Here is a 24,080-nt window from a genome sequence, read left to right as displayed (position 1 = left end):
ATGGTAAAGTGGTCCAATTGGACTCAGCGGAGGCGGAGGAGAGGGGTCTGTAATGAAGACATATTGCCTGCCAAGCATCTTTAGGTGCTGTGACCTTTATTTCTTGCAGCCACACGTGAATGTGAGGGGACTGTGGAAATGGCTTTAAGGTGTCAGAGCATGCTTTGTGGAAGATACAATAGGCACTGAAGAGAGTCAGGTCCTCTAGGCAGCAGGAACAAGAGAACAGTCACACTAGCCAAGGCCAACAGAGCTATCTGCTTGCTGCCCACCTCAAATGTCTGGCGAGGAAGGGATTAGCCTACTCTACCCACCCATGTCTGACACGGGCATGTCCTCCGATGGCAGTAGCCAAGGGAAAGCAAGGTGACACTGGTTGTGAGGAAGGGTACAGGTCTATGAGCGCCACTTGTCACCAGCTAGACTGTGGGGCCTAGCATCCGGATGGGCGAGCTGACCTATCCAGCACTGCATTTACGCAGGGGTCCCCTTACTAACAACAGATTTGAACATCTTACCACATGCTCTGTCCCCGGTCCCCACCCTTAGCACCCCCATCCCTGTATTGTTAACTATCAGCCTCTGGGTGTTGGTTTTATAGCTTCTGCTCTGCATAAATTCATGGAGGGAGGGGACCACTTCTGTGTTTTCTGTGGCATCAAGAACAATAGTCCGGTCTCAGTCAGTGTTGATGGGTTTATTAGGTAACGAGTTGTCTCTTGTTTCTCAGATTCCCTTTTACAAGGGGCTGGGCTGGCTGGTGGAGGAGGCCCTTCACTGTTGGCTTACCGAGTGCCTGTTCTCGCTCCTTAGTCTGGCCTCGGTGATGTCTTGCTTACAAAGCACTCTCACGTGCTGTCGTCTCCCTTAATGCTTGCAACAACTGGATGGGTGTGAAGGGGACTCTGAAAGTGACTCTGAGTCACTTTGTCATGCTTTGTAGAAGAAAGGATGTGCTAACACAGAAGTTGCTGTGGTGGCATTGAACAGCCTGGGGTGAACCTGATGGCTGTGCTGGGATAAGGGCTGGCACCACCACCCAGGACAGCTCTCGGCACCCAGCATCCCGCTGTCTAGGTGACACTCTCCCATTGCATTTGAGTTTCCTTTGAATGAATGTCCCCAGCAGTGGACGTGGTACAGTAGCTTCAAGTATCAGGTTTTGGCTGCTGTTATGTTGTTCAGGCTAAATCGGTGCTCATGACCTGGAGTGGGTTTTTTTTTTTTTTTTTTTTTTTTTTTTAGGAGGCCCAAGTAGGCCTATGGGCAAGCCCAGTTGTTGATTAGCAAAATTTCAAGGTGAATGCAGACGCCACCTTGAATCATCCATAGCTTTGCCAAATCCGCAGAGGACTGGTCACCAGGGTGGGAAGCAGGTCAAGCTGGGAGTCCCTTCGCAAGGAGGGGCTCCTGGCAGAGGACGGACTGCTTCGGAGCATGAGGTGAGGCTGCACCAAGCAGAGATAGTGGTGAACAGTTGCAGCCAGAAGTCCCAAGGCGAGCAGTATCGGACAAGTTCAGACTCCAGCCCCAGAGCTTTGAAGGATGACAGCTCCCTCCGCCTGGCCTGCTTGGTCAGCTTGGCTGGAGGAGCTGAGCACCCACAATCCAAAGTCCAAGCAGTGCAGCCTGGAGACAGACTCAGGGGAGGGGAGGACGCAGGGGGAGGGGGGAATCCTGCTTGTTGGGTCCCCACCTCCACAGACACACTGTTGAGCACATTTCCATCAGGAAATGGGGGCTTAGCATGCGGAGCTGGGAAAGCCCTGTGTTTACAAGGGAAGCTGAGTCAGACTGGTCTATCTTTTAAAACATTCAGCTATTTCTAGAATCTCATTCCGTCAACGCCGATTCCTTCCTCTTCCCAGGAACTCCCTGGCAGGGAGAGAGCAGAAGGCCGAGACTGCCTTTTTTTGAAGACTAAAACCTAAAGAGTTAGTGTCCATTTATGGACTAGAAGCCCCTTCCCCCGTTAAGGTGACTCATTCTCCCAGCTTGTCCTAAATCTCCAGACAGAATGGAGGGGGGCCGGGGCAGGGGGACTTTGAGGTGGGATTAGCCTAGGAAGGGAGCGGGATGCTGGAGAAAGAAGATTGAGGAGGAAATGGGTTCAGATCCAAAGGGAGCTAGAGAAAGCTTGGGTCTCTAAGAAAACTGTGGTTCTAGATCCTCTATAAGCCCTCTACTGAGTACTTGTCAGTAGGACCAGAGTCATGGCCCTTGTGAACACTCAGCCTTTAGGTCTCTTTCCAGATAGCAGTCTGTGAACAGCCTCCTCAGAGGACTGAACAGAGGATTCTGAAGTGCAGAGATGACCAAAGATGACCCGAAATTATTCAGTCCCAGCCCCTCTGTGTACAGCAGCACCTGTCCCTGTCCTAAGGACCAAGGCTAGAGGCAGAGCCTGGAGACATTTCTTAAGTTCTTAGGGAATCCAGAAGCCTTTGTGACTGTGGGATTTCAGGCTTGAGAGTGAGAAAATGTTAGCATAGCCCTCCTCGTATAGATGAAGAAGCCAAGTCTCATGAAAAACTACACAAAGGACGATACACTCCCCAACTTTCTCCTCTTGTCCTTCAGAGAGAGCCTTTCAAGGTTTCTCAGGACAGTGGTGACTCTGCCCCTGTCTTCAGCTCAGCACTGCCGGCCTCCCCAGAACAGAACAGTACAGGCAAGCTTAGGAGGCGACAGCGTTTCAGCTTTGGAAAGATCTGCCTTCCAGTTTAATACAATCTCAAAGTCTTAGAATAGGAAGGGGCACCAGACAACCATAGTCTACTACTATCTTACTTCCTGGACTCAGAGGTCTGCATCAGCCCAGGTTTACCCCACTCCTCCTCAACCCTCCAGAAAAACTGTCAGTTCCCCCTGTTTACCCGTTCAGACTATACCCCCAAATTTGATTGCTCCCGTTTCTGTGCTGCTGCAACTCTGGTCCAAACCCCACCATTTTCTTTCAAAAGTGGTCTTCTGCTAGGTTCCCATCAAGTCTGCCACTGCTTTCCTCATTAATCAGCTAGAATAATTTCATTTAATTTTATCAGTGTGTGTGTGTGTGTGTGTGTGTGTGTGTGTGTATGTGTGTGTGTGTGTGTGTGTGTGTGTGTGTGTGTGTGTGTGTGTATGACAGCTCACATGTGGAGATCAGAGGACAACTTCCGAGAGTCATGTCTCTCCTTTCTACCACATGGACCTCGGGATCCTTCTTAGGTGGTCAGGCTCTGTAGCAAGCACTTTTACTTGTTGAGCCATCTTGCCTGCTGGCAAGACTCTTTTTAAAAGTCTGTTAAGTCGGGGGCTGGAGAGATGGCTCAGTGGTTAAGAGCACCGACTGCTCTTCCTGAGGTCCTGAGTTCAAATCCCAGCAACCACATGGTGGCTCACAGCCATCTGTAATGAGATCTGATGCCCTCTTCTGGTGTGTCTGAAGGCAGCTACAGTGTACTCATACAATAAAATAAAATCTTAAAAAAAATTAAAAAAAAAGTCTGTTAAGTCATTTCAGTCTTTAGCTCAGCACCTCTCAATGATTCTGTTTCCCCCAGAATAAAAACGACGGCCTTAGAATGGTCAACAAGGTGCCATAGCTTCCATCCCGTGGCTTCTCTCGGCCCCTCTTCCTGCAAATCTTTCGTGCCCTTTGCTCCAGCTTCACTGGAGCGTTCAAACACCCATGAGGGCATAGATTGCTGTCAGTTTTGTTCGTAAATGTATCCCCAAAGCTGGGCATGGTGGAGGAATGCCCTACAGACCAGGCTAAGAGAGAGCCTTTCAAGGTTTATCAAGACAATGCTGACATCACCCCTGTCTTCAGCTCAGCACTGCCGGCCTCCCGAGAACTGGAACTACAGAGTGAGAGCCCGCCTTAGAAACAAAACCAAGACCACACCAAACCCAAACACAAACGTACTAGAAGGCACTCGGTAAATTAAAAAAAGAGAAAAGAAAAACGTTTTTGTTGAAGCCCTGAAGATGGACTCTAGGGCCTCGCTCACGCCAGGCAAGTGCTTTCTGGCTGATCTACAGCCCCAGTTCCAATAACTGGTAATTCAATACATGGTAATCAATTGAGCAAGTGGCACATAGCATGTAAGAGATGATCAAGCTACATCTGGCATTCAGAGGTCCAGCCATTGGCTTTGGTCCTGCCCCAGGCTTTGCCAGCCTGTACATCCATCCTCTTCCAGAAAACTAGCCTGACACCTAGTATGTGGTCCCAACACTTCCCTCCTTCTGTTTTAAAACCTCATACCACTCAGCCAAACCGCTGTCCTTGATCCGCCCTGTTCTCTAAAGACACAATCTAGCAGGCAGTCAGAGTTCAGATTCCCACTCCTGAAGTCTGCGTATTTTCTTCTGGGGGAGTGGGGTCTGCTGCTTCCCACATTTCTACTGTTTTTCTCCTCTTACTCTCCCCCTTCGGGATGGGACAGAGGGAGACGGAAGGGTCATCGGATCTTGGGCCAATGTGTCATGGGAGTTTCCCTCCCACGGCCCTACCCCACGAGGGGGTGTCCACTCAAGAACATCATGATCCCGCCTGCGCCTCAGGAAAGGGCCAGGGCCAGGGAGCATTCAAAAAGCCTTTCTGATCTCCTCGGGCTGCCTCCCCCATCTCTGTCTAGGTTGTTCACATTCCGGAAGCGCTGATGTGGCACTAAAGATTCCTGCAGCTCCAGCCTTGTCCCTCGGGGGCCCCGGCGGCGTCATCGCTGAGCCTGCTTTCTGGAATGCCTTTGGTATGAAGTGTCCTGGCAGGTGAGGAGGTCTACAGTCCAAGGCTAGATTTTTGGGGCTCCTCCCCACATTCACTCCTTCATCCCATCCATGACTTAAGCTCCCAGGGTATTAAACAGGCCACAGGAACCCTACCAAGCCAGAAGCCCATGAGGCTCAGCTCCTGCCCAGATAGTGAGGTGCTGCGTCCCTTCTGGCCTTCTTCTCAGATGTCCCACTAGGCTCAGCCCTCTCCTTGGTCTCCCCCTTTCCTGTGTCCCCACCCATTTCCTTTCTTGGGCCTTTTGGAGGCCAGGGGAGGGTGTTTCCAGGGGAGGAAGTTTCTCCAGATCTTGTGCCTGACCAAGAGCCTAGCACATAACAGATATTCCCCGGTAGCTGTTTGCTTCTGTGGTTTTCCTGTTGTTGTTTTGTTTGTTTTCAACCACTTCAGTTCCTGTGAGTCTTCTTGCTCCCCAGCGTGTGACTTTTCACAGATCTGGGTTTCAAGTTTGTGTCCCCACAATGTAAATGAATGTTTCGAATTTCTGTTTCTTTGCAAAAGGAGAGTAAATAGCAGACTCACAGGGGTGTAACGAAGCTGTTGAGAGCGCAACATGGTGGAGCTAGGCGCCCTAGCTCCTGACGCAGGAGGGCGCCCCAAGCCTGGGACGCTGGTACTGACACAGGAGGATAAAGAGTTAAGCTGAGGTCTTATCTCGGCTCAACAAGAATTGGGGTTTGCAGCTCAAGGATATAAAGTTTGCTTAGCATGGCTCCAAGTTTGATCACAAACATCAAAAATAAATAAATAAAAAATAAATGGTAGCCTCTGTTATCTAAACTTCCCATCAATGTTTCCTGGACAATTTTCACTGAGTTCAACTCCTCTCTGCTTCCGTGTGCTGCCTGCCCCCAGCCTGACCGCAACCCGGGTTGTCTGCCACAGTTCAGCACACCAAGGGCTTGTTGCAGGCCCAAAGGGAAGGAAGCAACCAGTCTTGCACACTCGGCTGTGGGATGAAGGCCCAGCCTGTGACGTTCTAGCATTTACGCAAGCCTAGCCCAGTCCTGGGACCTCAGGCACATCTGGGGTCACTCGAGCAATTTTTTTGTGAACTGTGTTGTCTTAACCCCCTAGAGGCCCAGCCTTCCCCTTGTCGTCTCTAGGCTGTGACCTTTCTATGTTTCTAGGTATAATGAAGGAGGTTCAAGTCTTCATCCCACAATGCCCCCCACACTGGGAGGACAGGTGGGGGTGGATAGCTGGGAAACTGAAGCCAGTCAGAACTGGGCAGTTACGGGGTGAGTACCAGAGTAGGTCAGGAGTGGGGGTGGGGAGAGGGCCTGCTCGGGACCAAAGGCAACCAGGTACTTGCCCGCACTTTGTCCTCTGTCCTCCCAGTCCCAGAGTCCAGCAGCTTCTCAGTGGAACAGGCTGCAGGGACAGCTCTGCAGGGGGCTGAGGGGCAGGCGGGGAGGGTGGACATTCCAAGCATTCTTGACTTCCTCCCAGAGTCCGGACCAAGGGCCCAGGGAGAAGCTATCCAGTACGGAAGGAAAGGGAATTTCTTCACAGAGAATAAAGACTGTGGGAGAGTCTTCAGGCTGCAGTGGGCAGGGCACAGGCCAGTGGGGGAGGGGAGAAGGGAATCGACTGGAGAAATCCACCTGATCCATCTCTTCCTTGAGTACTAGGGAAGGGAAGAAGAAACCAGGACTCTGGGCCAAGGCTTTTTTTCCAGATGTTTACCAGGTCAGGCTTAACGGCAGGGGACCTGGGTGTTTTGGAAGGGTTTTTTTGTTTGTTTGATTGATTGATTTTATTCTTTTACGGTGCTGGGAAGTGTGAGTACGCATTAAACAGCATTCTGACTGCCCAGCAGCACCTCCTAAACCCCTTGCCCTATTTTGATTAAACAGAATCTGTGCCCCATCTGTGGTCGAAAAGTATCAAAAGGCTCAAGCACGTGAACCCAAGTCCCCGAAGAGAACAAGAGACTGTTTTTCCAGTTGCCGTTGCTGGTTTTAATGAGGTTTTTTTTGGCCACAGATGAGGGAGGGTGGACAGCCTCTGGTGTGAGGGGACAGGAGACCCAATCCAGACAGTGCTCAAGACATACATCTGAAAAAGCCACCCCCCATTAGAAGGAATCACTGCCAAATACTTCTCTGTACACACACTTCAATGACACAGTGGCTTTCCCCAGAACACAGCATTCACATTACCGAAAGCAGCAAAATTCACTTTAAAAAACAAACAAACAAACAAAAAACAAGAAACAAACGACAACAACAAAACCAACAACAGAAAAAACGAAACAGAAACCAGAAGTGAGAATCACAAAAATAAATAAGTCAGCACATTCTGGGTCCTGCTGGCCTGAGAAACAGACATATCCATCATAGTCTGGTTATCAGGAACAGCTTCAAGGCTCAGGTCTCTGAGGTCCCCTTGAGATGAAGTGAAACAGCAGTTGAGTCTTTCTAGGTCTTTGAGATGCACAGCAGCAGAGATGGAAACCAGAGGCTGTTTCCTCTTTAAATAAGCGAGGTTGCTCCACATTACTTCCAGGGATGTCAGGGTTCTAACCCTGGTGGTCGATGCGAACAGGAACTTATGTGGGTACACCCTGACACTGGCAGAGAGCAGGGGGGAGATGCCATGGGTAGCACTCAGCATAAAGGAGGTAGGCACTTTCAGGTCTCTGTGGCCCCGCTTGAACATTCTGGCAGTCAGGACTCTGTAGGTCAGTCCTTTCCATATCTCTGCTATTTCTCTCAGCCTCCAGGTTCAATCAGGCTGAAGACAGAGAGAGAGTTCTTGATGTACTCTACTCCCCTGGGGAATCCTACCCAGGGTTCCTCTGCAAACCCCTCTCAGAGTCTACCCCATCACTGGGGCACTGCCTCTCCTCCTCAGCTGAGCTTCGAGCAGATTCCTAGGGCTTGTCTGTAGGCTGCTGTCACCTCTTGGCAGTCTGTCAGAGAAAAGCAGCTATCCCCCAAGGATTCCTGCCACCATCGTTTTAGGCCTTCTGAGGGAGGCTGCTCAAGCCTCCTCAGGTTGTCCACAGACACACAGCCCCTCAGTGGGGTTTCGGGAAGCCGCTCGGGCAAGTCCAATTGGTCAAAGGACTCGGAGGACAGGATGCTGTCCTCACTCACAGCTCCCGAGGGACGGCTGGCCCGGGCTGTAGGATGAGGGGAGGCCAGTTGGTCTAGGGAGCCAAAGGTGCTAGGGGCAGTGCCTTCTAAGGCTGTGCGGGAAAACTTGCCATTGAGTTTGAGGATGCCCTTGCGATGGAGGCGCCCTGAAGCTTGTGGAGACTTCTGCTCCACGGGGTCCCCACTCACAAACACATCACCTGCGTCTAAGAGTTCCCCAGACTCACTGGGCTCTGGAGAGGAGTAGTAACCAGATTCACGCTGCCGAGACTTCTTAAGAATGCCCTTCCTTGGGAGCAGGGGTATAGCAGGGACAGGCTGCCCTGGGGTATTGGACACTGGTCTGAGTTCCTGAGGGCCCTCCTGTACCTCCCCCGATGAGGGAGAGGCCTTTTTCTTGAGGATACCTTTCGGAAGCTTGAGGCTGTTCTTGCCAGGGCGAGAGGAAGTATCTTCAGCTGGGTCATTCTGCAGAGTCTGAGCCATGTCATTCTCCTTGCGGGACTTCTTAAGAGAATGTTGCCGCTCCAGCCCCGGTCCCGTGCTTCCACCTCCCGGCACATGCTGCTTGAAGAAGCTACACACTTTGGCTCCATTCTCCAGGAGGGGGCGGGAGGAGCGACGTAACCAGTCCGCCATAGAGGCCCGGCCAGAGTCACCGCTAGGGTGCCCACCCTCTCGCAGAGCTTCCTGTTCCCCAATTCGGGTGCTGTAACCCCAGTTGACCCACCAATGACTGGCTACATCCTCCAGAGTGGCCCGACGGATGGGATTCACCATTAACAGCCACCGGATCAGGCCACAGGCATCTGTAAAACAAAGGCAAGGGCTTAACAGCTGCAAGGACCGGCAGCCAAGGTCATCTTCCAAGGACCTGCCTCCCTAAGTGTACACACTGCTCATGCTTCTGGGTGAGACTAATGTACTCCTTCCTCAGGCTCCGTACTGGTTCAGGCCCACTCCCCTGGTCAACTTTCCAGGACAGACACAGGCAACTGCTTCTGTCCCACAAGCTTTCTCTCTCAGTCCCTTTTTCTACGTCTGTGTTTTCCTTCTCTGTTGAAACCCCATTCTCTGAGGACAGGGACTGTGCTCAATGACAAAGCAAAGCTCTCTATACTTCTTCCCCCTGTCTATATCTTATATAAAAGGTCAGAGTTCTCAGGATGAGGGAAAAAGTCAACAAGAAACAGTACAACTCCAGCAAAGAGGTTTAAGCTAGACCTTAGGGAGCACTTCTAAAGCATGCTCACAATGAAGAATGCTGCCCGAGTCCTCAGAGGTCTCAGACTGGAGAACAGTGGGGCGCATCCTAATCTCCCCAGAGTTCTAAGGACTGTTACCTTCCTTATCACCATTGTCTAGTCGCTGTGCTGGGAATCATTGGCAGTGACGGTGTACCCCACGCCCCGCCCCAGTCTGGTCACAGTTCCCACTTACCAGACGGTTTGCACGGCTCTCGGTAAGCCCCGCTACTGATTTGTTTCACCAGGGTTTTATGATCCTGCCCGTCAAAGGGCATGGTGCCATGCACCAGGATGTACAGAAGAACGCCCAGAGACCAGCTGTCCACCTGAGAGGGGGGGGGGGAGGGACGCTCAGCAAAGACACAGCACGTGCTGCAGACTGCAGAGCTGCCGCCCACGTCTCCAACAGGACGGAAGGTCTCATCTGAAGGTTTCCTCTTACCCTCTCTTGCAACTGGGGGTGGAGGAGGGGGTACGACAGAGGGGTAGGGAGCTCATAGGAAAAGATGCTGCCAGTCACCCCCCTCACCCCGTGGAAAGGACAGCCAGGAGCATAGGAACCATTGCCATCCTCTAGGTCAAGGTGGGGTGGGTGGACTGAGTGCCAGGAGGTGCAGAGCACCAGGGGACAAGAATGAGGCAGGATTTCAGGAGACCTCCATTCTATAGCCTTGCTATTTTCCCCTCAAGGCTTGGTAGGTCACTGCTTTGTAAGGGCCTGAGTTTTGTGTTCTGAAAAAGGAAGCAACTAGCAAACTACCTCATCCATACTGCATGACCTGGATTCAGGGATGCTGGTAGGAGAAGGATGCTTACCTCTGGGCCCACATAGGGCTTCCCGTTGACGATCTCAGGTGAGGCATAGAGAGGGCTCCCACAGAACGTCTGGAGGAACTTGCCTTTGTGATACAGGTTGGAGAGGCCAAAATCAGCAATCTATAGAGTTGGGGCAAACACGGGTCATGACAAAGGTTGAGTGGATTGTTCCGCAGCTCTTGGCCATCCTCTCTCCGAGGAATACAGTTTAATCTGCTGCAGTCAAGAAGTCCTAAAGTTCCTCATCTTGTTACTATCACTTTCAGTTTCCCCAAAACACAGGATCCTGGGAAAACCCAGACCTTGGTGGAAGGAAAGAGACACTCAACCCACACCTCATAGCTCAGGTCCTAAAGGACAGTGCCTTAAGGCCCTCAATAGGCAAGCAAGGCCCCTGACCCACTAACTACATGACTGCTGAGCTTCCCTTCTGAGCCAAGAGTTCATCTCTGCCCACACGTAGGCAGGAAGCCAGGGTGGACCTGCGTGGCTAAGGGGCAAAGGAGAGGACAGGACAAAAGTCAGAGCTGTTCACAGCCCTGGAGATGGAATCCTCTCAAAAGACCCCCCGAGCTGCCGGATTTTAGGGGCCAGAGAGGTTAGGTTCTAAGATCAGCCTCTTCTTTCCCATCAGCCCGAGGTGGAGGTCAAGACCCTGGGGCTACCTGACCCTTCACCCCATCAAAGGGTCATGTGCACAGGGCGGGAGGGCTATTTACGAATCTCTGGCTCCTTTGTTTATAGCTTTATTGGCGTCTTATCAAGCAGTTGCCAGGTGAACTCTTAATGAGTTGATGATTGGTACCAACAGAGTCTAAGCCCTTCTCTGGCTTGTGTGAGTTTTACTGGCTCTGGCCTCCTTTCCGGTCAGCATCTAAGAAACTCCACCTGCTTCAGGAATGGCCTGGATAAGGGCTACTGACTCAGTACCAGGATACCTCAGGACACGCAGGTCAGCAGCCATGGAGTGACCCTTGTCTTATGTCAGGTAGATCTAAGAAGGGCCAGACTGTCACCCTCCCAGTTGTTTGCCAGGCTAGCCTGTCACCTCAGCCAGCTCTTGTCATCTTGCCCTTTCAGCCCTGAGATTCTTATTTATTTCCTTGGCACGAACTTGTGATGGACGTAAACCTAGCTGCTTCAGCATGAGTATGAGAATCCGGTGTTTTTGAGAAACGAAAGTGAGCGCTATAAGGAAAGGGGCCATAGGACGTGCTGACTATAGCAGATTAAACTGTGTGTGCAGGTTTGCGTGCGAGCACTGGGAGCAAGAGGAACGGGGCACGGTACCTGCTGGCCCCAAAGTTATGAATAAAAACTGACCTTCGATTAGACCCTTGCCACACTTGAGATATAACTGGCCTGAGAGGCAGGGTCTTCGTTTCTATTTTAGCCTAACTTCTGCCAGTCACTAGTGGGGTGGCCTTCCTCTTGAGGACTCAGTACCTCATCTATAAAGGAAGTGTTGGGATAGGAGATGGCTAAGGTCCAGGGACCTCACCTTGATGTTGCCACTGGCATCTAGAAGGATGTTCTCCAGCTTGAGGTCCCGGTGAACAATCCCGTTCTGAAAGAGGAAGGGGACTGAGTTGGGGAATGTCGCCAGCAAAGGGAATGGAGACAAGGGACCTCGTCAGAGTTGAGTATAGGCACGATGGGATACAGATTCACCCCAGAGTTCAAGGCCTTTCCGTGGTCAAGAGAGCAAAGCCAGAGGTACTAGCATTCCTCGGTCCGAGAGTCCAGAAGCCTTTCTCTGAGTCCCAGTCTCAGAGCCCCAGACACGCCCTCCCAAAAAGAACACGAGCAGGGCTGGTGGGTGGCCGCTTACCTGGTGGCAGTAGTGCAGGGCGGACACGATCTGTCGGAAGAAATGCCTGGCGTCCCGCTCATTCAGCCGTGGCCGCTCACTGATGTAATCGTACAGATCGCCTCGGCTGGCGTACTCCATGACAATCACAATCTTGCTGCTGTTCTCAAACACTGGAGCGGGCAAGCGAGAATGTCAGGCCTCCCGGAGAATGCTGCTCCCACCTCAGCCACAAGTCTCTGTCATAGCCTCACCCCACATAGGACCTTTCTCTGGAATGTCTGCTACAGAGGACAGGGGCCACAGGGCAGCGAATAAGGACAGAAGAGCCTACGAAGAAGACTCAGTGCCTCCTAGGAGCAGCATATCAAGACCTGAGGTCAGTGGCTAAGTTTGAGCTTCCGAGGACTCTGCAATCTCCCAGGAAGGCAGAGATATCACAGATGGGAGGAAAAGATAGGCCCTCTGAGACCCTACGCTTCATCTTATGACCTTGGCCAAATCGCTACAAGATCTGCCAGTGAGAAGGCAGAGCTGATGGATGAACTTGGATAGGTAATCAAACCATCGTGCCTTAGTTTTCTCCCCTGAGATTAAAGCAACGTCCCAGGTCTCAGGCGAGAAGCAGGCGAGAAACCAGCGATAGTCAGCTCTTGGTCTGGCACGTTATCTGATACACGAGAAAGTGCTCAGAAAACGGGACCTGTTACTGTACACTGTTCTCGAGTGTAATTCTAAAACCTCAGACCTGCCCTGTGACTGTGAGAGCTGAGACAGTCCTCAGTCCTGCCGCCATTCAGAGGACGCAGGCTAGGGCCGGAGTGCATATGGCCTTGATTACAAAAGCGATCAATAAACACGTGGTAATTAATTGGCTGGCTGGCTGGTTTCTTGGCAGTCAGCCCACTCCGGCTAGCCCATCTCCCTGTGTAGGAGGGGCCGTCTCACCACCCCAGGCTGAGTCTTGGCTCCAGTCCTCTAAGGAAAGCAGAAAATAACTGGTTCATCCAACTGGCCCTTCAACTGGTGTGTCAGAACACGCTAGTCTATGACATGGCAGCTTTGTGTTAAACGGGTCCTATGAGTTTGGCTTGCTAGGCCAGCCCCAGAGCCTCTGAGAGAGAGCTTAAGGGCGAGTCCTCACTCCCAGATGTCAGCTTCAAGGCCAGAGGAAAGACGTGTGGTGTTGTTTTCCAGGTAAACGTGGTGACCCAGACTCTAAGGAGTGCCTGACTGAGACCCCTCATATGTGGTTCTCAGTTTCTGTGCAACCTTTAGGCTAGGAACTAAAGATAAAGAGCTGGCATGGTGCATTTTGAGGAACATTAGAAGTCAGTCCCAGCATTCCTGTAGACCAAAATATCTAGTCTATAGCAAGATGAAGATGAATAGACACCAGTAACAGTGATGCCCTGTGCCTGTACCATCAACACGCTTGAGTGTGTGAACAAGTATGAGCGCTCACACACACGCACACAGGCATGCACACACACACACACACACACACACACACACACGCACACATGCACGCACACACACACCAACAAGACAAAACAAATGAAATGCATCATTTCAGTTTTCATTCCCAAGTGGGAACTGGGTATGGAGAAAATTCATACACACACCAATTCATGCACATGCATGTGGGGGGGGGCGCGCACGCGCGCACACACACACACACACACACACACACACACACACACAGCCAATCGCCAAGCGTGATCTGCCCACTGTTCCCGGAGGGAAGAAAAGAGAAATACAATTAGCCTTCTCAGCTACCTTCTTAGCTACTTGTCTGGGCTCCTTATGGGACAGACTCAAGCCACAGGGTCCTAACAGTAGCTTTGCCCTTTATCTTCCTATGAGAGTCGAGACATTTCTATTGGTTCTACTAGGGGTCTTCAGACAAAAGAAAACCACCCCAGACAAATCTACAAGCTCCTGCCTCCTTTCCCTCCTGCTGTCCCTGTGATCCAGGTTACTGAAGTTACATAAAGACTTGAAGCAGTACGTGGGAGGGCATTCTCCCTTCTTCCCCTGTCACCCTCCTCCTAGCTCACTTTGTTGTCTGGGTTGCAGGGAAGAGGGCAGCCAGAGAGATCAAGCCAGAACTGATGTCAGGAGAGAGGCAAGATGAGGCGGAGCAAACCCATGCAGGAGTGATTCAGGGGCACAAGGTGACTTGGGGAGGCCTGGCTAACAGGGGAGCGTTGAACAGCACCCACACCTGAGACAGGTGCAGACTCTGGTCTTTCAGCCTCTCCTGGGTTGCCAAGGATCTCCTGGGGTTGGGAGGCAGCGCAATTAGAGGAAAATCAACAACAGTGACAAAAGGCTTGAAGTCTGGGATGAGGATGCACCTCAATTTACAGAACTTACCTAGCAAGCGTGGGATTTTAGGTAGGACCCCAGCCACGTGACAAGCACACAAACACACCTACGGTTTTTCCTCTTATAGAGTACTCAGTGAAAGTATCCAGGTGGATTTCTGCAACCACCTGTGATATAGATGGATTGTGCCGTTTCGGAAGGGAAGCGTCACGTGTCACGTGGCAGGGTTTTGAATCCGACTTTTGCAACTTCAAAGTCCTTCTCATTCTTACTTCCTGTTTGTTTAAGTTATGTATTTATTTAAAGGTGGGGTCGTGGCAGGGTTTTGAATCCGACTTTTGCAACTTCAAAGTCCTTCTCATTCTTACTTCCTGTTTGTTTAAGTTATGTATTTATTTAAAGGTGGGGTCCTATTATGCACCTTTGGTTGACCTCAAATTTATATTCCTCTTGTCTCAAGCCTCTTAGGGCTGGGCTTAAGGGCATCACCATTGGGCACGTGTCACTTCTTCGTGTTGGCAGATCTGACTTCTGTGCACCCCTGCCCCCCCCAGATTCCAGGCTCCCAGCTCCAAACGTCCCACTACCGTACCTTCATGGATGGCAATGATGTGGGGGTGGTTGAGTGAAGACATGATCTCGATCTCCCTCCTTATGTGCAACAGATCCTGCTCATCTTTGATTTTGTCCTTCCTGATAGACTTGATGGCCACCTGGGAACAGAGGATGCCAGAGATTAAGGAGAAAGGTCTAGCAAGGTAGAGGCATCTATCTCAGAGGATGCTCCATGAGCCCTGGCCCTAATACTCTGCCTGCAGCTGCAACACGTAGCATGTACCAAGGGAAGCCATCCGCCTTCACCAGGGCAGGTGACGGCAATTTGCAGATCCCCTTGTCAAGAAAAGGTCGTCACCTGAGTCCAGTGCAGCACTGACTAATGACCTCATTTTTAAAGTCTACGGGTGAACAAGAAACATAACAACCTGTACCTGTGTGAAGCTTGATGCTTTAGGATTTACAAATCAAATGTGCACAGTGCACCCCCAAGGACAATGTGCACCCCAAGGACGAGGACCTGGGATGACTTGCTCAGGACAATTCGCTCAGCCCTGGGTGCCAGGCAGAGGACCTGACACACATTAGTCAGTGAACAGCAATGTACTGCATTAGTAAATAACCCTGGCCCTCCCCAAGAGTTCTGGGACAAAGATGGAGAACACGTCCTTGCCCTCAGTCACTGGTGAATAAACTGGAAACCCAGCAGGCTGAATACTTCCTTCAAAGCCGTAGTCACTGACTAGCGCAGCTGGCAAGCTGAGTTTTGTTCTTCTTCTGTCCTGAACACCAGTTTGCTATGAACAACCACTCACTAGTCAAACGTTACGGCAGCCCAAGTGCCTCCCAACAGGTGAATGGAGAGACAAATTTGGTGTTTATCTGTCAGAAAACGAATGGAATTCTGATACCTACTATAGCATGGCTGAACCATGAAAATGTACTGTGAAATAAGCTACCCACAGAGTGACAGACGTCATGCTGTCCCCTTCCATGAGGTACTAAAGTAAACAACTCTATAGACAGAAAATAGCTCAAAAGATACCGGGGTATAGGGCAAAAGATGGCATTGGGGTGCTACTATTTAATGGGCACAGCCCTTCTACTTGGGATGATAAAGCGGTTTTAGAGAGCTGGAGAAGAGACGTCTCAGCAGTTAAGAGCACTGGCTTGTTCTTCCAACTGAGTTTGGGTCCCAGCACCCACATGGTGGCTTACAACTGTCTGTAAATCTTCAGTTCCAAGGGACCAGATGCCCTCTGCAGATGTACAAACACTCATCCAGAGAAGACAGCCATACATATTAAATGAAAGCATTTTTATTTTGTATTGTGATGGTTTACAACACTGCGGATATATCTAATATGCTAGTGAGTTATTTGCTGTAATAAAAAAGATCGTCAAAAACAAAACAAGAAAAACAAACAACAACAATAACAAAAACCAAAAACCAAAAACCACCCTCCAGTGAGCAGTCTTCGAAGTCCAGGTAAGGAATGTTCAACAACAAGCAAACAAGTAGACAGACAGTCCTCTGGGGCTTACAGTCTTACAGGGTCTTAAAGGTGGGAAAGGATTAACACCTCCAGCTGGTGTGTGGAGGGGCTCAGGAAGGGTAGGTACAGAGGAAACAGAGGAGTTACAGATCAATACCTAAGAGCTTCCACCTTTCTGGTCCATGGCATTCTCTAGAATGAAGAGAATGGAAACCACAGAGCCAGGACCCAGTATGCCTGGTTCTCCTGTTCTGTTCTAGTGCTGTGGGCAAGTCCTACCCTTGTCAGAACCTCAGTTGCCTTCCAGTGAAATAAACAGATTGAACTAAGTAGTCTCAGGGCCTTTCCTGATCTGGTCTGTGAAATGAGCTGTACAAATGCCAGTGGTCCTCGGGCTGGGTGAGGGTTGGGTGTCCCAAGTCAGTCAGTTCCTGGCAAGCTCTGGTCAAGGACACCAACAGAATGGTAAGACTTCCCCTTCGCGCAAGTAATGAGAAATATGAAGGCCCAGACTGAGATAAACAGCTCCTCATTCAATTTCCCAGGAGGGCTGGCCTCCCCTCTGGATTCAAAAGGAGACAGAAAGGAAACCCCGGCTCGAGGGGCGGGGCCTCTAATCCACCCTTTCACAGGCTCTGGAGAGAGACAATAGCTTCAGCTCTCTGGACAGCAGGCTCTTTTCGGTTTGTGCTCCCCATCTGACAAGAATGCGGAATAGCCCTAATCCTGTCAGAGGAGTTGCTCACAATGCCCATAGCCCCGTCACCCCGGCAACGGGTCAGGGATGGCGTGCCCTCCACCCCAACGGGCCCTAAAGCTGCATTGCTGAAAGGGGGCAGGCCCCATTCTCAGCCCTCCCCAGAACAGGGCAGGGAGGACAATGGCAGATGGTCACCATGGAGCCTCATCCCCGAGAGGCCCAATGCAGGGGGATGATGCAGATGGAAGATCTGTCTGCTTCAACATTCCACCCTAACCCCACTCCCTAAAGAGCTAGGCAGAAAACCCCTGGGCTTAGAACTGGGGAGTAGGGCAAAGGCCTTGACTATTCCTTCAACGAGGAGCTACCTCTCTCTTCTCCATTCAACACAGAGCAAAACTCCCACACACCACTTTTCCATGATGCTTTTCTCACCCTGAAGGGGAGATTGCATGGCCTGCTCTCTTCTCTGTAAGTCTTTGTTCGTGAAACCAGACAATGAGTAAAGGGCTGTGAACTCTTTAGAGACAAAGATCTGTAAAAGATCTATTATGGGCAGTAAAAACAGTATGTAAACACACATCACTATCTAGACAACTAAAAATACCTGAGCGCTTAAAATGCATCCAGGCAACGACTAGGCAGATGTCAGATGCACAGTTGTGTACACACAAGTGTATAGAAAACTGAGATGATGTCATAGGCTTAGGGACAGAGCTCTGAGGGAGTAGGGGCCAAAAGAAATGAGTTTCCAAAACAGATTTTTGAGGGTGCTAGGAATTATTTGGGATGGCTAGCGGGCACACAGGTCTCAAGATCCACTTCTAACCTTAGAAGACGTGAAATTCTAATTTCACCCCATCTCATTCTCCTAGAAGACATCAGAGGGGTGAGGGGCAGGTCAATGAACCCCCCAGTTGTCTACAGTAGGTCCTAGGAGATCCAGTCTAGCACTTCCCAGGAAGGAAACAAGGCTCGTTATTGGTCCTCCATCAGTCCCCAAAAGGGTGACAGACAAGAAGGACTGATTTACCACTGATATGATGGGGTTAAGCCACTGTTCCCAAACTCTACCAGCCCTGGTTATATCAAAGTCAGTTCAATCTACTACCTCTCAGGACTAGAAAGAGTCCTGGGTGCAGAGGCCTTTAACAGCTGCACACTAGTGAACACTCGTTACAAATATCTATTTGTTAAGTCTCCGGATGATCTTTGCCTGAGGGAACCAGTGAGCAGATAGTTTCCCCGCTCCCCTCCCTCCCAGGCCTGGGCGGGTATCTCCCTCAGTTACAAGGAGTAATTTCTAGAGACCTTTGTTCTCACCTACAGGGTTACTGGCAACTGTGCCCAAGGATGAAAATGAGATGACTGAAGCCCAGGAAGAAGGTACCCGAAACCCAAGGGGAGGCTGGCCACAGGCCAGGGTCTTTGTCCCGACGTATTTCTTTTTTAATTTTTGCAAACGTCTTAATTTTATGTGTGTGTGTGTGTGTGTGTGTGTGTGTGTGTGTGTGTGTGTGTGCGTGTGTCTGGTGCCCAGGGAGGTCAGAAGAGGGTATCAGACCCCTGGAAGTGGAGTTATGGATGCTTGTGACAGAATAGGTACTGGGAGTGGAAATTGAGTGGTCTGGAAGAGTAGCAAGTGCTGTTAACCACTGAGCCATCATTTCAGCTCCCCGATACAATTACTAGTGCCACCCTCTTTACCCTGCATATTACCCACATTCAATCAATGTATTATATGGCCACCACACTCTGAGGCGGAAGAAGGAAAACCAGGCCAGGGATGATTCTGTGTGTTGAACACGTGGCCAGCTGTGTGAACCCAGGCAGCTGATTCACACTGGTTTCTCTCAAGCTATGTAACTCAAGGCACAGAAAGCTAGGCGAATCTGGGTTGTTTGATAAGATTTAATTATTTTTTACTTCATGAATATGGGTATTTTGTTTGCATGCTATGCGTGTGTGCCACATGCATACAATGCCCATGGAGGTCAGAAGAGAGCTTTGGATCCCCTGAAACTAGAATTACCGATGGTTCTGAGTGGCCAGCCACACGGGTGCTGAGAACCAAACCCAGGTCCTCTGCAAGGGCAGCAAGTGCTCTTAACAGCTCAGCTATCGCTGCACTCCTTGGTTGTCTAGATTTAACGTCCTGGCTTGTGGAAGGCCTTGGGGAACATTGGGAGTGGCTTTCTTTACTTGGAAAAGCATGGGAAACCAGCCCAGGAGAAAACTGTTTCAGATATGGAAGGATGGGTGAGGTTTTCAGCTAAGAGAGAGCAATCAGAGCATGCCAGGCAGGTTGGGGTAGATCTCCAAGTTGCCTTCCGTGCTTCAGCCTTCTGTATACAGCTTCTTCAGAAATGGGTCACTGCAGTGTCAGGAAGGCACCACCAAAGGACTGGTGCGAGGTCATCGGGCTCAGCCATGTTAACTGTCAGAGCATAAGGGTTTCCTGCTGAGACCATGCCAGTGAGTTTTCCTGTCCTTGAAGCTCTGCGAGTTCATAAAGGCAACAAAGCTAATTCCCCAACCAGCAGTGACCACTTCAGAAAGATAAACTTGAAAGCTAAAGTTCCTCCATGCACAGGACAGGACTACAACAGAGGAGAGAATCTCAGAAGACAAAAGTTTCTTGGAGGTGTCCAATCCTGCCTAACCCCGTCCCTGCAGAAGGGACAGCCCATATCTTGCCATGGGCCACGTTGTGTGTGCCACTCCTTCCTATTTAAGACATGCCCACTCTTTGCCAACACCCTGAGGAGTCGGTGCTGAGGCTCCGTGGGTAAATACTGCCTTTCTCCCAGAGCTCGGATTAGGAATGATCCGTATTGAGGCGATCAAAAAGCCTTAGAAAGAAAAAGAAGGGAAAGGGGCGGGGAACGGAGAGATGCTGGTTCTGGGTGCTAGGAGAGATGGTCCAAGTTGGGCATCTCTGGTCACAGCCAAGATCCTTGACTCCTTTCTGCCCTTTTGTGGGAAGCAGGCAAGGAGCTGGATGATGACCCACTTAGATAGTGCCAGAGAGGTTAGGTGTAGGCAGTCCTGGCTGAGCAGCGGGATGTACCACCTACCAAGAGCTAGACAGGAATCGGGAAGAAGCTGCTCGGGTAACCTGAGCCATCTCCCCTGGTCCCATATAATACCACCTCTTCCCTGCCTCCTCCTAGCCCACTCTGCCAGGTTCCTGAGCAAGGAGCTTCTCTGCCCAGCCCTTTTGTGTGGTTTGGCTGGAGCCCAAGGACAAGAGTCGCCTGCAGCCTCCCTCCCTGCTGCTAAGCAGGCAGGTGCAGGAGGAGCTGGGAGGGTGCATCTTGCCCAACAAGCCTCTGGCAGCTGGCCAACAGGAGCCGTCCTCTGAAGTTGGCTGAATAAGAGATGAGGGCTTGGAACAAAGCAGAGACCATAGTGATTCAACTCAAGAGGAGGACCGAGCCCAATCTGTGCTCCTTACTGAGGCAGGAGAGGTCCAGGATGAGAGAGAGAGAGTTCCCTAGGTCAAAGCCGCCCTGGCTGGGATAATATGTCCCATGTGTCTGAGACACTGCTAGGATTTTACAGATATTACTTTATTCAATCCTAGGGAAACCTACAACATTATAATCTGACTTTACAGGTATGGACACCGAGGAACACAGAGAGGTAACGCATCTGGTAAGCAGTGGGAAGAACAACTTGACGCTTTGCAGAAATATGGTATGGTTCCTTCACTGAGGATCCTTCAGCAGGGTATTGAGAAGGGGGCTCCCAGTGATGTCTCCCCGTCTAACCATTGCCTGGAGGTTAGACTGGAGTGCTGGGAGGGCAGTTGGAACTAGCCGATGGATGACAAAGCACTCAGAGGCAAGCCCAGGCTCATCTCAAAGCTAACTCGTAGACCAAGACTCAGCACTTGGTCATCCAAGGCGTATGGTAGGCAAGTCTGGAGGGTTTGCTGCAGGTCTGCCACTGCCCAGCCAGAAGACACGTCACTTCCCTCTCTCTGGGCTTCAGTTCCCTCATCTGCCAACGAAGGAAGCAACTTGTCTCCACGGTTTTCCAATGTGTGGAAGCCCACTAAGCAATTGAAAAATGTAAAAGGAGCAGAAGCAATGTGACCCCTCAGAACTACTCACATGGGTTGCCTTCCTGCCCGTCATGGCTCCCCTTAGGGGTGATTGAGACAGCCATGCAGATCAGACCAAAGGCTTTGGTGAGACCTCAGCATGTGTTTTTGTCTTTAGGGAGAGGGGTTGGTCAGGGGAGCCAGGGAGACTCACAGGAGGAAATGTCATTTGGATACCAGGAATGTGTCTGAGATCCAGAGCAAATATTTGTTTTTCCTCTGATGCCCTCCTGGAGCAGCCATTAGTCCCACCTACCTGTCCCTCCCTGCAGATAATCTCACAGGACCCTGCTTAACCATCTCTCCAAGAAGAGAGTGGGAAGCAAGCTACAAATGGGGTGAGAAATTCCAGATGGCAGGAGGCTTTCCTGGGAACTGAGTTCCCACCAACAGTTCTAATAAGACCTAAGCAGCCAGGCCATGTCCCTCTCCCCCACTGAACTATGGGAAGCAGCGGCTCTTTAGGGAGAGCAGTTAAGACGTAGGGGTGGGTAGGTGGGTAGGTGGGTGGGTGGGTGGGTGGGTGGGTGAGGATGAGGGCACTGCTCCAGGATTGGGAAATCATTAGCACAGCAGAGAGCTGCTTTCCAAGAAAGAGAGGGGACCCTGAGCAAACTCTAGGCAGCAATCCTGGGTGGTCTGGTTGGGGAGTTTCAGGGCAGACTCTCCACGTTTGCTGATCTTGGCTCCTTGCATGCAGCAAGACACATGGGGATTCCTTCTGAGTCTCTCTGTTTTGATGTAAGAGTCATTGATTTACTTCACTTCAAAATCAAATGTGATCTCTCTCTCTGTCTCTCTCTCTCTCTCTCTCTCTCTCTGTGTGTGTGTGTGTATGTGTGTGTGTGTGTGTGTGTGTGTGTGTGTGTGTGTGTAAGGCAGTGACCTCAGTCAGGAGCCGATGGGAACTCTGAACTTTGATCTCAGTTTCTCAGACACTCTAGTTCTCTCAACCCGCTCTTCCCACAACAAGAGACATGGGACACAAGCCACAAGCAACTATTTTCTAGCTAAGCCCCCAGACAAAGCCTGGGCCCTGAAGTCTCAAGCCTGGAGCCTCTGGGATCCTGGCACTTTATAGAAAGAGAAAGAAAAGAAAGCCCGGAAGTACACGATTGCCCAATAACTGTAACCTGGCAGCGGGCAACTGGGGACCGTGCCAGGCCTTAGCAGGAAAAACATACTTGTTCCTATTGATGGGGTTATAATCCACTCCTTTCTCCAACATCCACTCTCCTTCACCAATGAAATGACTTCTTGAATTTCAAACCAGCTACTGGCTGCAAAAGCAAACAATTAGGGGAGGGGACCATTCCCATAGTCGAGAGGGCAAATGATGGCGGCACGCACCCCCACCACCACAACCAGCATCCACTGGATCCACCAACTGTTACCCCTAAACCACCTACCTGCTCTGATTATGGATCTTTTAAAAATACTTGGTGGGAAATGAGAGACTGAGCATTTTAAACTGAGCTGGGTACCTAGTTAATACCCAGACCTGCTGAACTGGTGCGGAGGAAACATTGTGTAACTTTTGGTAAATCTGCTATCCTTTCAAGGGGACACCTCCAGATAGAAGTATTCATTCTCAGCACAGGACCTATGATTAGGGCTCACGTGCATTTCTATCTTACTCTTCCAAGCTTGTGAGACAGGCTGTGTTCTCCCTATTTTTTGCAGAAGGGGAAACAGAAAACAGACATGGAGGAACTCGCTCTGAGTTATGGATTACTATGACGATTACACACGCGTGAATCAAAAGGGCAAGTTCCCCAAAGGCCTCAAACCCAAAGACATGGCTGGAGTGCTGGGAGGTACAGTGAACCTGGCACTCGGGCCTGGTTTTACACTTCCCAGAATAAAAGCCCATCACAACGAAACTTTGCTTCATCTCGTCTGGAAAGGCCCCGAAGTGTCAAGTCAGAGTTAAAGATCTCCACACTATCTACAGAGAGCTGGTGCTTTCTACTTCCTCCTTCCATTCTACTCTGTTGACGTTTGTTCCCGTCAAAATTCAAGTTAAGCCCCGTCTTCCCAAACCACAGGCATCTATTTGCAGCTAAGATTCTTGAGTCCGTGAGCACTGTCCCTGAAAAGCACCGACAGACACATCTAAAATGCGCGCGCCGGGCAACTCTGCCGAGGACACCACAAGGGACGCGCTATGAGCTCCGGCGAGCCGGGAGCCGCGAGGGACACTCACCAGGCGTCCCGAGCTCTCTCGTGCTTTCTTCACCTTCCCGTAGGTGCCCTTGCCCAGGGTCTCCAGGAACTCGTAGCGGTGCCTCAGGTTGTGTTTGTGATGGTGCCGCTTCACCGCCTGCTTCTTCATCAGAGGTTTGGGCGACTTGATGAGCCGGTCCGCCAGCGGCCGGGCGCTCTCCGTGGCCAGGGCGGAGGCCGAGGGAGCCAGGTTCCCGCGCCGGTGTAAGGCCACCGACTCCATGGTGCGGGGACGGCGAGGCGGAGGGGGTCGGGCAGCAGCAGCAGCGCGCGGAGAGCCGCAGGCTCAGAGGTCACAGCCGCACCCGAGCACGCTAGAAAGCCCCGCGTTCCGAATTGCTATAAAACGTTTGGAGGGGGAAGGTCCTGGCCACGCCCCTGCGTCCCATTAGCCAGCTTGCCGGCGACTCGTGACCAAAGCCTCTCCCATTGGTTCAACGGCTCCTGCCCCGCTCCTCCCCTTGGCTAGGCGCAGAAAGGTGTGAATGGGGCCCCGCCCACCTGGACCGGAGAACCAGGAATGCGGGAAAGGAGGCACAGTCAATTACTACCGAAGTGCCAGTCCTTAAATTTGAAAGCTCTCTGAATTGCTTTAGTCTCTGAATGACGCCAGCCTTGTGCTATTGTGCTGTGTTCTCAGTTGGCAAGGGACAATCTAAGAGCACTAGAAAGCCCCAAAGTGTTTCTCCACACGCAGTAAATAAATTGTTTCTCCCAAGCTCAAAATCTGAAAAGCCATTTGATAACTTCTTGAGGTCCGTAAAGAAGAGGGTGAATAAGGAGATGGAATGGGTTGGAGGTTGACTGGTTAGAAAGCGGTCCTGCCTGCAAGTTCACTCTGGCTTCCACCAACCTTAATTCGATTCCATAATCCAACAGGCCTGGGAAATCCTTACTTTATAGGGTT

At 50.9% G+C, this 24,080-nt stretch overlaps 1 protein-coding gene and 1 long non-coding RNA gene across 4 annotated transcripts; one reads left to right on the top strand and one right to left on the bottom strand.

The window, feature by feature from the left end:
• Positions 1 to 6,720: 6,720 nt before the first annotated feature.
• Positions 6,721 to 23,491, bottom strand: Nuak2 (NUAK family kinase 2). 2 transcript variants are annotated; one of them, XM_087580486.1, is made up of 8 exons: positions 23,154 to 23,491; positions 14,681 to 14,801; positions 11,779 to 11,930; positions 11,449 to 11,514; positions 9,948 to 10,067; positions 9,325 to 9,457; positions 8,292 to 8,693; positions 6,721 to 7,519 (listed from the first exon to the last, which is right to left on the bottom strand). In XM_087580486.1, the coding sequence occupies exons 1-8, from the start codon at positions 23,394 to 23,396 to the stop codon at positions 7,515 to 7,517; spliced, it is 1,242 nt and encodes a 413-aa protein (XP_087436612.1). In that variant the 5' UTR covers positions 23,397 to 23,491; the 3' UTR covers positions 6,721 to 7,514.
• On the top strand, positions 17,120 to 23,886 carry LOC120096185 (uncharacterized). 2 transcript variants are annotated; one of them, XR_015635894.1, is made up of 4 exons: positions 17,120 to 17,310; positions 18,169 to 18,225; positions 20,459 to 20,496; positions 22,631 to 23,886. It is a non-coding gene; the product is annotated as an uncharacterized LOC120096185 (long non-coding RNA). The 2 variants fall into 2 exon arrangements; XR_015635895.1 differs by having other exon boundaries at positions 20,459 to 20,538.
• Positions 23,887 to 24,080: the final 194 nt, after the last annotated feature.

The sequence above is a fragment of the Rattus norvegicus genome, chromosome 13 (genome assembly GCF_021556685.1).
Source record: "Rattus norvegicus strain SHRSP/BbbUtx chromosome 13, alternate assembly SHRSP_T2T, whole genome shotgun sequence".
Taxonomy (NCBI): Eukaryota; Metazoa; Chordata; class Mammalia; order Rodentia; family Muridae; genus Rattus; species Rattus norvegicus.
Note: the sequence above shows the minus strand (reverse complement) of the source record. Positions and strands in the feature narration are given on the sequence as shown.

What these genes read in the sequence shown, in the direction of transcription:
- Nuak2 (XM_087580486.1), bottom strand. Translation starts at nt 23,396, where the DNA reads ATGGAGTCGGTGGCCTTACACCGGCGCGGGAACCTGGCTCCCTCGGCC. An exon ending in GAGAGAGCTCGGGACGCCTG is followed by an intron (nt 14,802 to 23,153) that starts GTGAGTGTCCCT and finishes CTCTGTTCCCAG; the next exon opens with GTGGCCATCAAGTCTATCAG. An exon ending in ATGCCAGTGGCAACATCAAG is followed by an intron (nt 10,068 to 11,448) that starts GTGAGGTCCCTG and finishes CCAACTCTATAG; the next exon opens with ATTGCTGATTTTGGCCTCTC.